The sequence below is a fragment of the Phocoena sinus genome, chromosome 3, assembly GCF_008692025.1.
Source record: "Phocoena sinus isolate mPhoSin1 chromosome 3, mPhoSin1.pri, whole genome shotgun sequence".
Classification (NCBI taxonomy): domain Eukaryota; kingdom Metazoa; phylum Chordata; class Mammalia; order Artiodactyla; family Phocoenidae; genus Phocoena; species Phocoena sinus.
The window spans coordinates 12277788-12295562 of record NC_045765.1 but is presented as its reverse complement, the minus strand read 5'-3'; the positions used below and the strand labels follow the sequence as shown (position 1 = coordinate 12295562).

The following is a 17775-nucleotide window of genomic DNA, read 5'->3' as shown; positions in this document are numbered from 1 at the left end:
CCTCCCTGGCCCCTCCTCCCAAGAATCCCTCCCACCCCAGATCTGCCAGTGTCCACTTGGTAACCACCCCTCCCCCCAGTTTCCTGCACCTCATCCTCATGTCCACCACAGCCTGCAGCCTTACGTCATGGCTTGGTAGATGGACTCGACGCCATAGCGCATGGCAAACTCGTCCACAATCTCCTGGGCTGTCTCATCATAGTAAACCTTCCAGGCGTCGTCACCCTTGGCATCTGGGATCTTCACGACCCCGTTGTTCTGCACGTCTGTCACGAAGTGGAACAGGTTCTGCCACCACAAGGGAGAAGGTGTCATAGAGAGTGCAAAGGGACACCGGGGGTCAGAGATCCCAAGTATAGGGCAGCTTATATCATCCATCTGTTTATTCATTAATTCATTCATCTACCCTTTCAGCCGTCCACCACCCATCCATCCATCCAAGTACCCCAAATTTCAGCTATCCCTCATCCATCCTCCCAATAGTTCAACTACACGCCCATCCATCCGTCCATCTGTCCATCCACCCACCCATCCCTCTAACCATCTACTCCCTTACCCATCAATCCAACTACCCAAAAATCCACCCGTTCACTTTATCCATTCTTTCAGTAATTCAACCACACATCCATCCATCCCATACATTTACCCGCAACTTCACCTGTCCATCCAATAATTCATCCTTCTACCCAATCAACCATCAATCCACCCATCCATCATCCATCTGTCCATGCATCTTCTCATCCATCCACCTATTCAACTACTCCAAAATTCTCCCAGCCATACATCTGTGGATGGTTCAACCATACATCCATCCACCCACCCTTTCTTCCATCCATCCATCCATCTATCCACCAACCTACCTACCCACCACACCAACTACCCCCAAATTCACCTGTCCACTCATCCTTCTGTCTAGTAATTCAACTACATGCCCATCTATCTCATCTACTACCCGCAGCTTAATCTGTCCATCTAACTTATCAACCCATTCAACCATCCATCCATCACCTATCCATCCACCCATCAATTTATCCATCCATCCATCCTTCCATCCTTCGTCTATCTGTCCATCCATCTATTCACCCATCCACCTACCCAACGACCCCCAATTCACGCATCCAACTCATCTATACTTCCAGTAGATCAAGCACACATCTATCCACCCATCCTTTCATCTTTCCACCCATTCTTTTATTCACTCAGTACTCATTCATCCAATCATTTATTCATTCAACATACTGAGTTCTCTCCAGGAACCCCTAGGCAGCTGGAGGAGACAAACCCAGGCACACAAAAACCTAACCCTGAGTGTTCAGGGCTGGGACAGTTGGAAGACCTGGATCTCTGTAGTGAGAGTCTGCCTGGCGGTCACGGAGGGCTTCTAGAGGAGGGGGCCCTGAAGCTGGACGTTGACTGACGGGGAGGAGTTTTCTGAGCACAGAGAAATGGCATAGGGGACAGTCTCAGAGGCCCAGGGGAATGTGAATGGTGTGGTCAGAAAGAGGAAGGAGGAGGTAGGGCAGGCAGGAAGGGTGAGTGGAGGTAACGTGGGAGACGAAGGTGAACTTCAGATGCAGGGTGGAGCAGTGGGCCTCACCTCGTGCAAACAGGTATACTGGACGTGGTAGGGGGCCACCTTCTCCTCGCCTTTGATCTCCACACTGATGTGGAGCCGGATGGCACCCGACACAGCAGATTTGTCAGTCCGCTTGTCTGCAGGGCGGAAAGGGATGGCAGTGTCAGAACTTCCCAATATAGCCCTGGACTATTTTAACATATGCGTAACTGCAGCCCGGTCAGACTCCCTGAATTAAGGCCTAGGTGTTTCTCCTCAGATTGGCTTGCTAGACTTGTGTCTCCCCCATTAGACTAGAATTCTTAGGCCCTGTCTCTCCCACCTCACTAGGATCCCAGATCTTCCTTCCTCACTCAGATTAATTTCCTTGGTCTGCATCTCCCTCTTTAGACTAGGAGCCTTGCTTCTTCCCCAGGCTGTGCTCCCAGACTCTGCCTCCCCCATCAGATCAAGGTCCCCGGAGTCTACCCGTCTTCTTCGACAGGATTCCCGGGTCTGTGCCTCTTTCCTCAGACTAGGATCCCCAGGTCTTGCTTCCTGCTTCCCCCATCAGAATAGGATATCTAGATGTCCTCTAACCAAACTAAGAAGTTCCTAGACTCTGCTCACCCCTCTCAGACTGGGTTCTTCCTCTGCCCTCAGACTGGGCTCACAGATCCTACTCATCATCCTTAGACAGGGCTCTTGGGTCTGTAGCTCCCCCTCTCAGATTAGGAAGCCCAAACTCTACCTCTTCCCTTAGACTGGATTCTCAAAGTTCAATCTCCTTTCTTAGGTTAGATTCCTGGGTCTGTGCCTCTCTCCTTACACTAGGATCCTCAGGCCTTGCTTCCTGCCTTCCCCGTCAGAATGAGATACGGAGAGTCTGTCCCTCCCTCACTCTCCCACACCGAAATAAGAGGGTCCTGGGTTCTGCTCACCGTCTCAGCCTGCTCCTTCTTGCCCCCATCAGACTGGGCTCAAGACTCTGCCTCCTCTGTTAGACTGGGCTCCTAGATTAACTCCTGCTGACACTGTCTTTCCCCTCCAGCTGGGCTCCCCACTTTGGTTGGTTCCCCGGGACCCCCTCCCCTCTCCCCTGCAGAACCCCACCCTTGCTCACCCAGGTTGTACCACACGTCCATCTCGCCACTGAGTGTCCGCACCTCGATGATCGTCTGCCCCAGGAAGTCATCGGATTCCCTCTTGAACCGCTGCTTCACGCGAGATTTGATGTCATCGTCCTCATCCCAGACACGCACCTTGATTCGGTCCGAGGAGTTGTGACATTCACTGCAGGGGGAAAGAGGAGGTTGGGGCAGGGGGCTTTTTTTTTGGTCTGTGCCGGGTTGCGGCACGCAGGATCTTCTTTGCTGCGTGTGGGATCTTTAGAGTCACATGCGGGATCTAGTTCCCTGACCAGGGATGGAACCCGGGCCCCCTGCATTGGGAGCACTTAGTCTTAACCACTGGACCACCAGGGAAATCCCAGGGCAGGTGTCTTGAAGCCCACCCTTCAGCTGCTCCAACAGGGAGCTCCATATAGGGGGCTGGGGGCCCAGCCAGACACTTACAAGTGGAAGTTCTCCTCCCACACGGGGTTCAGGTTTCCATAGATGGTTTTTGTCCGTTTCTTGGTCTTCCCGACCTGGACGGTGACGTAGGGGTCACTGGATCCTGTCTTGTCCTTTGCCTGCAAGCCCTGGGCACAGACCACTGGAAGACACACAAAACAAATATAAATGTGGGCTCAAGGAGCAAGGCATGCCAAGGACAGACACTGTCACAGGCTCCACAGGGAACACCTGTGACAAGAACTGAGGGCTTTGTTCTGGCCACAGGAGCCCATGGACACACCCACTGGGCATGCTCGGCTTGCTAGAGTTAACATCCAGGGAACCCTCATCCAATGAAGAATATGAAGGTGCCCCAGGGTCACCCCTGGGGTGGGACACTCGGGTGTGTGCTCTACAATGTCCCCCTAAGGTCCCCAGCAGGGTTGAGCCCCCAGTTGCCCACAGTATGACCTACTCATTGGCATCCTCCGCAGGGCTCTTTACGTCCCGGCTCTCAAACTCATGTCTCCACCTCCCACTGGCACTCCCTGGGACCACCTCCTGGATACCCATCTGCCCTGAAATCCTCATCTTGGAGTCTGTTTTCAGGGAAATCCCAATGACGATGAGGAATGGATAAACACCACAAGGCCCCCACCCCTGGGAAGGACCTCTCAGCCCTGAGAGGTCAATAATGTCCCCCAGTGGTCCTAGGTGTCCACTGCTTCGCCTGCTCGGTGGCTTATTCCCTCCTGGTCTCACTTCCCAATACCCCTGGGGGCTTCCTGGGTTCACTTCCCACATAAACTGTGTGCCCTCAACTCCTGTTCTTGAAGTCTGGTTCTGGGGGCTACCAAGCGAGATGCACCCAGATAGTTTCGTGCAACACGTTTGGAGGCATATATGCCCAGGCTGTGGGCACAAACGTATATACACCGACATGAGAAAGTCAGGGGGACGCTCAAATACGGGCAGCAAAGGGAAGGAAGGGGCGTGGGAGGGAGCACAGGGGTCCGAGAAGAAGGGACCCCCGTGGCCGTCCCTCCCCCTCCCCCCCGCGGCCTCACCGGTGATGCTGATCTTGGCCGACCACTTGGACGTTCCATCCAGCACGCTCTGCTTGACGGCCTTCATCTGCTGCGTGTGCGCGGTCTTGGTCACCGCGAAGATCTCCTGGATGAGCTCGAAGATCTCGGGCTTGTTGCGCTCCCGGATCTTCATGCGGTCCTTGAGCACCATGATGATGTTCTGCGTCCGGTCCTCCGCCCCGTGCTTGGAGCTCTTCTCCGCCGCCCCTGCGCACAAAGACAGCCGTCACTGTACACAGAGCACTCCCTCCCAGGAGCGAGAACCCTCATTCCCACTCCAGGGCTTCCTCATCTACTGTCACGGACACGGGGTTCAGGTGAATCATCCCCCCAAAGCTAGAGCTGCCAGAGCTCCTACCTGCTCTCTGAATCCTCCCCCAACCAGGCCTTTCCCCCTAAAGTTCCCACCCCTGTCTTAGCCCCTCCAGTCCGCGTGAGTCCCCTTCCCCTCCGACACCCTCCCCTCTCCAAGCCCCTCCCCTCCGCGGACTCCTCTCCCCAACTTGAGCCCCCTCTCGCCTCTGAACTAACCCTAACCCTAACCCTATTTTTCTCCGTGGAAACCGCTGCCTCCCATTAAGCCCTCCCCTTGAACAGTTTAGCTCCTCCCTGAGTCCCGCCCCACCCCTCTAGGACCACTCTCACTTCTCCTTTCCCCTCCTGTCCCTCCCATCCCGTCCCACGGCCCCGCCCCCTGTCCCGCCCCCTCCTCCTCGCCAGAGCCCCTCCCCCTAACCAGTAACAGTCCTGCCCCTCCGTCTCCGCTCCAGCGGAAGCAAGGCACTCACGCTGCAGACAGTCTGCGTTGAGCAGGTCCTGGCACTTCTCGTGGCACTTGACACCGCACTCGGTACAGCGCATACCCTGCCGCGCGATGCCCCACAATAGCCCCTCACACTCGTAGCAATAGGTGGGTGTGGTGGCCGTCCACACCTCGAAGTTGTGCGGCGTCGTGCACGAGATGGGGTAGATTAAGGCTTGCAAGGTCTTCTTGTAAACGTGGTTTTTCTGCGGGGAGGGAGGGCATGCGACGTGGGCGTAAAGCCTTAACCTGGGGTCACTGGCTTGCCCCGCCCTCATCCCACCCCTCCGCCCCGTCCCCCGCCCCACACTGTCGGAATCCACGGGTTCTCGTGCACAGACTGTGCTCGCTGGCGGCTGCGTTGTCGGAATTCTGGAAAGCGAGGAGTGCCTGTCTCTGCCCCACCCGCTTCCTTTCCTCCAGGAGCCCTCCCAGCCCCGCCCACCCTCCAAGATGGGGAGGGGAGGTGCCCCACGCACCAGCTCTTCGTTGTTCAAAGTGCTGGATGCCAAGGCCGAGGTGATGCCTGCTTTTCTGGACTGCACCAGAGACTGGAATAGGGAAGTCACCAAGGGAGTCAGAGGGGTCGATTGGCACCCGGGGGGTTGTCACCGCGAGCAGAATCCCCAGCCATGGTTTGGGGCCGCCAGCCACGGATTCAAGCCACAGCCACAAATAGGAAACAGGTCACAGCAGCGGGAGCAGAACCAGAAAAGAATTGGGAGATGACAGAGGCTCCAGGTTAGAAGAGACCCTGGAAAGGGAGCGGCCCCACACCTCTGACTCACCCATTCCCCACCACCATGGACCAGACTGGGGAACTGCACTTGGCCATGGTCAACAGCCACAGAGCAAAACCACCAGCCAGGCCACGAACCAAGGTGGGGAGTCACCTGCTCTCTTCCCGACCCATGAACTGTTGGACGTGGCAAGGTCCCCTCCCCAGAACCCATGGGATGGGGACCACTTGGAAGATCCCAGTCGGGGTCAGGGGTCTCGGGAGGAGATTCAAGGGCCTGGGTTGCCATCACTCACCATGGCCTGAAGCGTCCACGCAGCACGCAGGGTAGAAGTTAGATCACATTAGTCCCAGAGAATGCCTTGCCAGTCCCCAGTTCTGCCATGGGCAGTTTGTACAGGTTGAGCACTGCTTGTGGCAGGGCTGCTCTGCTCGGGCAGGGGAGGGCACAGGCACTCACCAGGTCGCTCACGAGTGGGATAGGCTTCCTCTTGCGGATGTCTGGCATGCTGTCGATGATGATGAGACCACCGCCAGGGCTGCAAGACACACCCAGGGACGTCAAGGGCCCAGGGAAGTTCCCCTTCCTCCAGCAGACATCTCCTGAGGCCTGGGCAGGACACCTGATCTCCCCAGGTATTAAGAGTTGAATTGTGTCCCCCGAAAAGATACATTGAAGTCCTAACCCCCAGTACCTCAGAATGTGACCTTATTTGGAAATAGAGTCACTGCAGATGTAATTAGTTAAGACAAGCTCATACTAGAGTAGGATGGGCTCCTAATCCAGTATGAGTGGTGTCTTTATAAGAAGAGAGACACACAGGGAGAAGACAGTGGTGTGATAGTAGAGGCAGAGATTGGAGTGACTCGTTTACAATCCAAGGAATACCAAGGATTGCCAGCAACTACCAGAAGCTAGAAAGTCTAGGAAGGATTCTCTCCTACAGAAGTCAGAGGGAGTGTGGCCCTGCCGACACCTTGGTGTTGGAATTCTGGCCTCCAAGAACTGCTAGAAGATACATTTTTGTTGTTTTAAGCCCTCCGTTTGTGGTAGTTTGTTATGGCAGCTCTAAGAAATGAAGACACTGGGCCTCAACTTCCTCATCTGAGAAATGGGGAGATGATACAGTTGCCCACGTTTAATGAAAATTTGAATTAAGGCAAATCTAAATAATATGATAAAATATCAACAAAATCTTTCTTTATGCTCAAAATTGGAAATATTTGCGTATATTTAAAGTCTATCCTGGAAGAAGTGATTTCAAAGCCCATGAGAAAGAGGGAACTGGAAATTGTATTTGTGCTGTTGCCTCTTGGCAGCTTTGCTGTAGCTGGCTAATCAGAAGGAGGGCTGTGGCAGATGCGGCGGTGGTCTGTCCAAATCTACTTTACTGAGAGGTGCAGGTGTTCCCAGAGAGGGTTCAGGTGTGGCTCCTCTCCGGAAAGTTCTCATTGGCCAATGAGAGTGATGCCTGGCAGCCAGTGACTCTGATAAGCCCTGGGGTGTTATTCATGCTCCAGCACTCCCTGTAGGATCAGGCAGAGGCTTGGTGACTCCTGAACTACGTCTCTGCTTGGCTGTTTCTCCTACCTGGTCCCGCCTGCCTCACAGGCTTTTCTTTTTTATAAGTTTATTTATTTATTTATTTATTTGTGATGTTGGGGGTAGGAGTTTATTAATTAAATAATTTATTTTTGCTGTGTTGGATCTTCGTTTCTGTGCGAGGGCTTTCTCTAGTTGCGGCAAGCGGGGGCCACTCTTCATCGCGGTGCACGGGCCTCTCACTATCGTGGCCTCTCTTGTTGCGGAGCACAGGCTCCAGACGCGCAGGCTTAGTAGTTGTGGCTCACGGGCCAAGTTGCTCTGAGGCATGTGGGGTCCTCCCAGACCAGGGCTCGAGCCCGTGTCCCCTGCATTAGCAGGCAGATTCTCAACCACTGCGCCACCAGGGAAGCCCTATAAGTTTATTTATTTATTTTTGGCTGCATTGGGTCTTCGTTGCTGCTCACGGGCTTTCTCTAGTTGCGGCGAGCGGGGGCTACTCTTTGTTGTGGTCCGCGGGCTTCTCATTGTGGTGGCTTCTCTTGTTGTGGAGCATGGGCTCTAGGCACGTGGGTTGCAGTGGTTGTGGCGCATGGGCTTAGTTGCTCCGCGGCCTGTGGGATCTTCCTGGACCAGGGCTTGAACCCGTGTCCCCTACATTGGCAGGCGGATTCTTAACCACTGCACCACGAGGGAAGCCCTCACAGGCTTCCTGTATAAATCATGCACACAGGAGCCCCCATCTCAGACCCCACTTCCAGGGCTCCCCACACGGGACACTTGCCCGTCTGGGAGTCACAGCTCCTGTGTCCTTGCCTCTGTTTGAAAAGGATGTACAAGGGAAGGCAGTCACTCTCCAGCTGTTATTTAAAACCTTAGTGTAATTTACAAATATCTTTTGCATCCTCTCACCTCACTACACAAGTGCTGAAAAAACACCCTGGAAAAGCAATAACTTAAGAAATTAGATATGACAAATGCTCCATGTAAGACCAACAACTATCGTTATGAAACAGCCAGCAACTGTAGCAATAATCTGAGAACTGTAAAAGCAGAATCAAAGCAAAAAATTCACTCCAGGGTTGCAGATGTATTGTGCAGGAAATGGGTTTCTTCTTTACCTTACGTTTGTCTCTAGGGGGAAATGTTCTTGAATTATATGAGTGGCTTGAGCAAGGCCTCTCTGGACTGTTTCTCCATCTGTAAAATAGGGGTAGTGGGCCCCCCATGGGTTTGTGGTGAGGATTCAATGTGTCACTATCTTTGGCTCCTTCTGGCCATGAGCGCCTTATTACAGTGGCTACATTATTTCACTCATGTGCAATCTGTTCCCTGTCTAAATGGAACCTCTCTCTGCCCTGGCTGGGCTGAGGTTATGGTGCAAACCAGCCTCAGGCTCTGGGTTCAAAACTTCCTCTCCCTCACCCCCAAGATCTGATACTCACCCGCCTTTGAACCACAGGGATTTGGACATCTCTCCTTCTCCCCGGGCCTGCAGGACAGAAAATGGATAAGGTCAGTGTGGCTGCCCCTTCCCAGGGCAGCACATGTACCACACCCACAACTGTCTCCCCTTTGTGTTGGGAGACAGGAGGCCTGGGTCCTAGTCCTCACTGTGTGTCCTTAGGGAGCCCACTGGCTTTTTCTGGGCCTCAGTTTGTCCATCTGTAAAATGAGAAGAAAGGAGATACTCTCTGACACCAACCTCAGTGAACTTTAGTCTCCTTGTCTGTCAAAATTGGGGATTTGTTAGCATCATCTCGAACAAGAGCTCGTGCTCTACAGTCCTGCGATTCTTAGGGGCTGGCTCAATACTCATGAGATCCTATCACTCACTAAACTCCCCCTGCCTCACCTGATTATCTGATCTCATGCCCCAGGACCTTTGCCCAAGCGGTGCCACCTGTATATATGCTCTCCCACCTTCTGCACCCGACCAGCCTCCATCTGTCATTCAGGTCTCAGTGTGGACCCAGAGTCAACACCCCCTACCATGCAACTAAAGGGTGGCATGGTGGTGGGAGGGACAGGGAGAAGGATCTGACACCTTCTTCTGAAATATTGTTTAAGTATTTTGGATATCACTTCACTTTAAGTGTCACCTCCTCCAGTGAGTCTTCCTGATTGCCTTGGATTAGTTTTATGCCCCCTCTATGAAACCCAGAGATCCTACTCACGTTTATTTTTCTTCTCATATCGCTAGTTCCATTACAAGGGTAGTTGTTGTCTTTTTCATTTAATTTGTTGACTTAGTGAAAGTTATTCAATAGATTTTTCACAGTATATTTTCTTCTACTGTTTGAATCTAGAACCATGAGACTGTATAGTAAAAGAAAATTCTACTGTACAGCTGATAAGAAATTTGATTTGAAACTTTTGTGGCTCTGATAATTGATGGTCTAAGACTTTGGAAGTCTGTTTAGGATCTCCTCCTGCCAGCCTCACCCCAGTTTGGAAGGTCACCCCGGATAATAACACTGCTTGGTGTCCAGCCCAGAGCAGGTTGAGTGAATGAAGGAATGAATGAACGGCCTCATTCCTGCTGCCCATCTGAACAGTCATCCTGACTCTGACATTAATTCTATTTTTCACCGAATTTCTTCTGCAATACTGACCAGATCTCAGACCTTTCCCAAACCCCAACTCTGACACCCATTGTGAGCCCAAGCACTGACTTCTTCCTCTATCACCAAGTCTGACCCTGAACTCTGATCTTTGACTGCTGCCCTAACCCTGCCCTATAACCCTATCACTAACCTCTATCCCTATCCATGAACCTGGCCACTGAACTTGGCCATAGCGATGACCTCAGCTTCATTTCAGCTCTAGGTTCCAGTTCGCCTCTCCTTCTTCCCCACTTAGAAATCCCAGGCTATCCTGGGGGAGGCTGGACTAGACCTTGGTGGGGCCAGCTGGTTGCAGGAGAGAGTCGGCAAGCGTGGGTAGGGCCAGGGAGGAGTCAGATTGGGCAGGGGTTGGGCCAGGAATGGCGGGGCTGGAGCAAGGGAAAGAGTGGGTGGGGCTAAGGAAGGACCAGGCTGGGCACGGATGGGAACAGGTGGGAGTGGGCGGAGCCATAGAAGAACCAGGATGTATGGAGGCACGGTGGTGGGTGGGGTGGCAAAGTGGGCGTGGCCAGGTGGCTCATGAGTGGCATGGGCTAGTGTGGGCAGGGCCAGGGAAAGGACCAGAGTGGGTTGGGCCATGGAAGGAGTGGGGAAATGAGGGTGGGTGGGGCACTGGGCAGGGCCAGGCTGGGGGTGGGCCCACTGCTGCTTTCACTCACCTCCTGCAGCTGCAGTCGCACTTTGTTGAAGGCTCGCAGCCAGTTGGCCTTGGCCCTAGACATGGAGTCCTGACCCTGTTGGCCTTCCTCATCTTCTCGTGGCCTGAAAGTGAGGCAACGGGTTTTATGAGGCTCCGAGGCCAGCACTTCCTCCACCCTCCGAGCGTTGCTGGGCCCTCCATGGCCTCCCTGGCACTTCGAAGACACAATGACCCACCTGTGACCCCTCTGACCAGCCTCAGTGATCCTACCCCCCCCCTTCCCACATGCCCATCACGTCTCTGACACCTTCAGGTCTCCTGGGTCCCTTTGCCACCTTCCTGGCCCCTCTGCAACTTTGTAACCCTATCCGAGGACTCTTCTGATGCTTTTGTGACCTCTCCAACCCTGGCAAACCCTCCAGCCCCTCACAACCTCTAAGACTCCTTCATGACCCTGCTTGACCCCCTCTGACCCCACTGAGCCACTTCTGACCTCCTAGATGCATCCCGATCCCTTCAATAAACGCAGGACCCTGTGACAACCTCTCCCCCCATTCCCCAGGTCTACACTGACCCCATCATGGCACCACTGACCCTGTGACCTTGTGACAGGCCCTCGACGCCTTCCCGTTACCTCTCCTCAGCCTTGGGGGGCTCAGGCTGAGGCTCCTGCTCAGCTGCAGGTGCCTCCTCAGGGGCGGCTGGCTCAGGGGCCACCTTGGCTATGTCGGGGACCTCGGTGGGCACGGCTGGGGCCTTGTCCTCCTTCTTGGGGGTGGCGGGTGGAAGGCTGACACGCTTGAAGTCCTTGGGCTCGGCCACAGCCACCTCCTCGCGCTCAGTGTAGCCTTGGATGTCATCCGGCACCTCCTCCTCGTCCTCTAGCTCTTCCTCGTCCTCAGGCAGCTCCTCCTCCTCCTCCAAGAAGTCCTCCAGGTCCTCATCCAGCTCTTCGTCCAGCTCCTCATCCAGCTCATCCTCATCCTGGTCCCAGCGTGGCGAATCCTTATGGTAGCTGACTGAGCTGTGGCAGGAGTGGTAGGAGTCCCGGTCCCTCTCGTCTTCCAGCTCAGAGCCCCGTAGGCTCTGTTCATCCGGGTCAAAGTCCTCGCTCAGCTGCGAACTGCCCTGACTCAGCTCCCCTGAGGATGCGTAACGGCTACTGCCTGTGGGGCTACAGGAACGGGCCAAAGACTCAGGGGCTGGGGCACAGATCCACTGCCCATCCCAGCCCCGGTCATACAGGTTCCATCACCCAGTCATTCCCTGGATTGGTCATTCCCTGGATTCCCAGCATTGGTGGAGCTCCTCTGGTTGCCAGGGAGACACAGCCGTGAACAAAAGACAAAAACACCTGTTCTTGGGACATTTACCATCTTGGGGGGCAGGCAATAAAACCAGATCAGTGACATTAGTGATCATCCGTGACCTACCGTGCACCACTCCTACCCATGCACTGTGGAGGCTGCAAAACCTTCACCCACATGTTTGGGACCCCGAATCAGTGTCCCTGCCACAGCCCCCTTGGAGACCTAGCGCTCCTGAAACAAACATAGTAGCCCCTGTCTCTTGATGTACCCCCTACCCTCTGCCTCAACCTGTTCCTCCCACTGCCAAGCCCCTTCTGTTCATCAGGGACCTCCCTGCCTCCACTCACAGCTGATCCTGCGGTGGGTCCCTTCAGCTCCACCTTGTAAACATACGTGCAGTGCATCCACTTCCTTGCACCCTGGGCCCCACCCTAGTCCAGGCTCCGCCATCTCCACTAGATGCTGCTCTACCCAACATCCACTTCTCTCCTGGACCTTTTTCCACAGAAGCCACAAAGGGGCTTATTGGAATCATAAACCCAAACACGGACCTCCCCTGTTTCAAACCCTACCACGCCTCCCTTGAAATAAAATTCTGTGCTGTGCTCTGCACCCCTGTGTGGCCCAAATCCTCCAACGTCTCCATCCCCATCTCCTTCCATCCTCCCTTCTCTCCCCCTGCTCCAACTACATCAGCATCGATCCTCGCTGTCTCTCCAGCACCCTAAATTGTGCCCACCTCTGGGCCTTTGCACTTTCTGTGCTCTCTGCCAGGAACATCCTTTCTTGCCTGCTTTATCTGGAAAAATCCTTTGGTGCCCACTGAAATAGCACTTCTTTGAGTGAGTCTCCCCCACCCTCCAGCCAGGTCAAGCCCACGCCCACCCACATTATATGGTCCTTATATGCGCCCTGGATCACACTCCACATTACCAGGAAGATATCTGTCTCTGCGTGAGGGCAGACAGCATGACACATGGGCCACCTCTCATCCCCCTTCTAACCACTCATTCAGTCATTCAATAAACAGCGTTCCTTGTCTTACTTTCTCCACTCTCAGTGACTGGGACCCTCTTCCCTGGCCAGGCCCTGGGATGCTGTAGGAATCAAACAGGGGTTTGATTCCTACAGTCCTTTAGTCCTTGTTTGCTAAGTTATGTATATGGTTGATTGCTTTTTAGTGCCTGTCCTTGTACACATCTGGAATGGGGGATCAGCACGTGCCTGGAAAGGACTCCAAACTCCCTCTGCTGGTGAATACCCCAGAAGTCCACCCCAGCACATTCTGGGGTCCCAAGTGAGGGGGGCAGCCTAGGACTGGGATCTCCACACAGGCCTGGATGTGTCCATCTGTGACCCTGGGCGCCGCGTAAACTGCCCCAGTGGTCAGGCATGGGACCCAGTGGATCCCGAGACTCCTCCTACCACAGCTCTGACATTGGGGTCCAACACAGCTCTGACCCCAGATGCCTCCCCAGGATGCTATGTCCTCGAGTTAGCCACCAAGGGCCTCCCTGCATGATCTGGCCCCGTTCACCTCTCCAGCCTTTAGCTGAGCTGTCTTCTCTGCCTGGAATTCCTCTCCTAAGACTCTTCATTTATCCTTCAAGTGTTGACTCCCAGGCACATTTCTCCAGGAAACCCTCCCTGCCCTTCCCTCCTGCCAGTGCGTCCAGCTGTGTCCCTTTCTCCAGTCAAATCCTGACCTGTGGGATGGAATGCCTGTCCCTCTGGGGGCCCAGCATCATCCAGCACTCGGCAGCAAGGCCAGGGTGGCCTGGGATGGTGGCTTGAGTCACTCTCAGGGGAACTCTGCCTCTGCATCCCCTCCCCACCGTATGACTTGTTCATGGTGAGAGTGGAGAGTTCTCCTCCTTTTCCACTCCCCCATTCCATCCCGGGAATGCTTACAATAAATAGACTGCCCCCAGGACAGACAGACACACCCAAAGCCAGAGAAGGACAAGACATGGCCAGGCACACAGGATGGGAGCCAATCTGGGACCAGCTCTGTGCACATCCTGCTCTGAGACTCAAGCAACTCGCTCCCACTTTTTAAGCCTCAGTTTCCCTATCTGTAAGATGGGCACTCTTCTGCTTTTCTTCTCGGAGAGAGAAGACTTTTCCATCTACTAAAAGAGTTAATATTTTCTTAATATTTGATGTCTTACTCTCCTTTCAACTGTTTCCAGTGCATTGAAACTTTGTTCCAATAATTGCTTAAGTCTGAGCCACCTTGAATGTGCAAATGAATGATGCTTTACAAATTGTAGCAGTCGCAAAAATGGTAGGAGAAACTGTTAGGGAGACAGGAGTGCTTCTGAAGATGGTTTGAATAAGGAAGTCATGAATACAAATGGAAAGGGATCTAGTTCTTTGCTTTCAGGATAGCGCAAGCACAAAGGAGTTGAATGAAGAATGCTAGAATAAATCCAGGGTAAGACTAATTCTACTCCCCCCTATGCCACTAAATGTTTTACCTTGAGTATGGCATTTCATTTCCTTGGACCTAAAAAATAAAGAGGCTAGACTAAATGCTCAATTTTTTTTCTTTTTTTGAAGTATAGTTGATTTACAATGTTGTGTTCATTTCTGCTGTACAGCAAAGTGATTCAGTTATACTGTATACATATTCTTCTTTCTTATTGATTTATCTTTTCGCCGCACCATGCAGCATGAGAGGTCTTAGCTCCCCGACCAGGGATCAAACCCGTGCCCCCCTGCATTGGAAGCGTGGAGTCTTAACCACTCACTGGACCACCAGGAAAGTCCTTATACCTTCTTTTTAAAAATATTCTTTTCCATTACGGTTTATCATGAGATATTGAATATAGTTCTCTGTGCTATAGGGTAGGACCTTGTTTATCCAGTCTATACATAAGTTTACGGCTGCTAATCCCAACCTCCCACTCCATCCCTCCCCCAGCCCTCTCCCCCTTGGCAACGACAAGTCTGTTTTCTATGTCTGCGAGTCTGTTTCTGTTTCGTAGATAAGTTCATTTGTGTCATATTTTAGATTCCACATATAAGTAATATCATATGATATTTGTCTTTCTCTTTCTGACTTATTTCACTTAATATGATAATCTCTAGTTGCATCCAAAATGCTCAATCTTTTAAAAAAAGTTCCTTCTAAAACATTCCGTCTATAAACTATCCAAACTTTCTATGGTATATACAAAACATAGGAAAATTCAAAATAAAAGCTGTTCAAATACCTGCAAAAAAATATTATATTGGATGATGGTAAAGACTGAGTAGGGAGCTTATGAAGGTTTTCTTCAAATTGTGTTTTACCCAAACTCTCCACAGCAAATGGAAATGTTTTCTGTCCTCGTCATCTAACATAGTAGCCTCCAGCCACATTGAGCACTTGAAAAGTGTCCAGGAAGATGGAGGGACTGACATTTTATTTTATTTATTTTAATTATTTTAAATTTAACTTTAAAATGCCACATGGGGCTACCATGTTGAACAGCACAGCTCTGAAAGCTCATTTACCTTGATGGCACAAAGATAAACCATTTTAAATGTCTTTCCTTACTGCACTAGAAATAAAGCGCTTCTGAGGGTTTCTCCAGATCTCAACCAGATACAAACACTCGTTTGCGTAATTCATCTCTTCGTCAAGAATTGGAGGAGGCCTGCAATTCGGGAGCCTGGATAGCTGTGTTTAATAGCGAGTTTGCCCCTGAATTTTTGAATGTGGGGTGACACGGGGGTGATTCTGAGATGCTGCTGGGAACACAGAGAATGGACAATCTCCTTGCTGATGATGTAGAGGGAACATCACTTTTGTCCAGCTGTAGGACCTTGGGAAGCTAACTTTGCAGGTTCCCAGGTGCCTTTTTATAGGGCTGAGAGGCAGTGTGGCGTTGTGGCTGTGGACTCAGAAGCCTGCTTGACAAGGTTTAAATTCTAGCTCAGCCACTTACTAGCTGTGTGACCTTAGGAAAGTAACTTAATCTCTCTGCCTCGTTTTCCTTATCTACAAAACCGTGGGGAGATGAAGAAGTAAATTCTCACCTCATAAGATTGGTGTAAAGAATAAGCACATTATTTGGGACTCATTAGAATATCTAGCACATAGTAAGCGCTCAATTAACCATCATTATTTTTCTTGCTTATAGACTAGATATAGCAGGACCAGGATCAGAATGAGGTAGGTGAGGCTGAGCCCTGCAATTGCAGAGTCAGATCGTGTTTTAACTTAAATTTGTATATTTTGCTAGTCATGGATTTTTAGAAATTTCATTGAAGTACAACTTACACACAAGAAAGTCTACTCTTACAAAGGAACATTTTGGTGATATTTTTTTCATGGATTTTTTGGCATCCATTTTTAGTTTTAAAAATATTGCATTAATATGCTATTTATCTTGAGGACTGAGTTTCTTAAGTTTTGTACTTGAGGCAACTTCAAGCATACCACACTCACCCCAGCCTAATCCTGGACCTGAGTTATAGGGTTAACCTCCAACTCTGGTATATCAAGGTTTCACACAAATAGGAGGCCCTGGTGTATGTGTGAACTGAGCCTAATATCTTAAAGAGACTTGGGGGGTCATATTAATAGAAGTATAGGTTCAACATCAAGGGAGTAAAGAGCACTGAAAATTTTCATCCTGCTCATCCTTTAATGGAGGAAATGTATTCTTTGGGGAGCAAGAAGACCCATGACCAAAAATCCACTAGGTGGGGCTTCGCTGGTGGCGCAGTGGTTAAGAATCTGCCTGCCAATGCAGAGGACATGAGTTCAATCCCTGGTTGGGGAAGATCCCGCATGCCGTGGAGCAACTAAGCCCGTGCGCCACAACTACTGAGCCTGCGCTCTAGAGCCCATGAGCCACAATTACTGCTGAAGCCCGCGCGCCTAGAGCCTGTGCTCTGCAACAAGAGAAGGCACCGCAGTGAGAAGCCTGAGCACCACCACGAAGAGTAGCCCCCGTACCTACTCGCTGCAACTAGAGAAAGCCCACGTGCAGCAACGAAGACCCAGCACGGCCAAAAATCAAAACAATCAAAAAAAAAAAAAAATTCACCAGGCCACTGCTTTCCACCCAGTGGGTTCACCATTAACACTAGTCCTTATGATGATTTACCAGCTGTGTGACCTCAGACAAGTGACTTAACCCCTCTGTGCCTTGATTCCCTATCTGTCAAATGGAAACAATAATATTCCCAACCAGAGAATGAAATGAGATGATGAAGGGAAGATGCTGGACCAGAGCTGGGCACATAGTTAGCTCCGAATACTATTATTTGCGCTGCTTATCTAACAGTCACTACGTAGCACTTTCAGGCACCACCCTATCCAACCTGTTTAATATCATGTTTGCTATTGTTCTGTTAAGAAACCAGGACTGGGGCGACCAGGTCAGCGAGCAGGGGGCGGGGGTGGGGGACAGCAGCAGGCACAAGTTTCAGTCTCACAGGCTCAAGGACCAGCACACTGCACCCTTGAAAGCCAGGGGACCCACCTATGGGGTAGGTCTAGGGACAGTCTACTTTGAAAAGAGTAGTGATGGTGGCTGGACTGAGCAGGGGCGGCTCCCAAGTCACTGTGCCCATGCCTGCTGGTCAGGAACATAGAGTCAGGGGTCACCAGGAGGGCTAGGTAGGACCACTCCAGGACCACGAGTCAGCTGCTTGCTGGGAGTCTTTCCAACATCACTGTGCCTCAGCTCCCACCCCTATTAACGCTCATCTCTTCCTCCTCTCACCTCCTACCCTGAACAGTTAGAGAGTACAAAGGGACCAGGGGCTTTTAAGTGGAGTGCCAAAGAGCCCGCCTATTTCAGGGGAACCTCTCAGGGCCTTCCTGACTTCCGTCTCTTTCTTCTGCCAAAGCAGACCCCCTTTAATCAAGCTTGGAGAGTTTTCTTGCAAGATTTTGGGTAAAGAAAAGGTTTTAC

At 51.8% G+C, this 17775-nt stretch overlaps 1 protein-coding gene across 1 annotated transcript in view; it reads right to left on the bottom strand.

Annotated features, from left to right (window-relative positions):
* The window catches only part of UNC13A (unc-13 homolog A), a 63053-nt gene that overhangs the window by 23601 nt on the left and 21677 nt on the right, over window positions 1-17775 (bottom strand). Inside the window, exons 10-21 of the mRNA XM_032627163.1 lie at window positions 11185-11724; window positions 10570-10678; window positions 8729-8775; window positions 6201-6279; window positions 6037-6042; window positions 5481-5552; window positions 4988-5207; window positions 4179-4406; window positions 3130-3271; window positions 2679-2848; window positions 1598-1713; window positions 125-288 (exon numbers count right to left, since the gene is read on the bottom strand). Coding sequence (XP_032483054.1) covers window positions 125-288; window positions 1598-1713; window positions 2679-2848; window positions 3130-3271; window positions 4179-4406; window positions 4988-5207; window positions 5481-5552; window positions 6037-6042; window positions 6201-6279; window positions 8729-8775; window positions 10570-10678; window positions 11185-11724 — 1893 coding nt within the window. The remainder of the gene's footprint in view (window positions 1-124; window positions 289-1597; window positions 1714-2678; window positions 2849-3129; window positions 3272-4178; window positions 4407-4987; window positions 5208-5480; window positions 5553-6036; window positions 6043-6200; window positions 6280-8728; window positions 8776-10569; window positions 10679-11184; window positions 11725-17775) is intronic.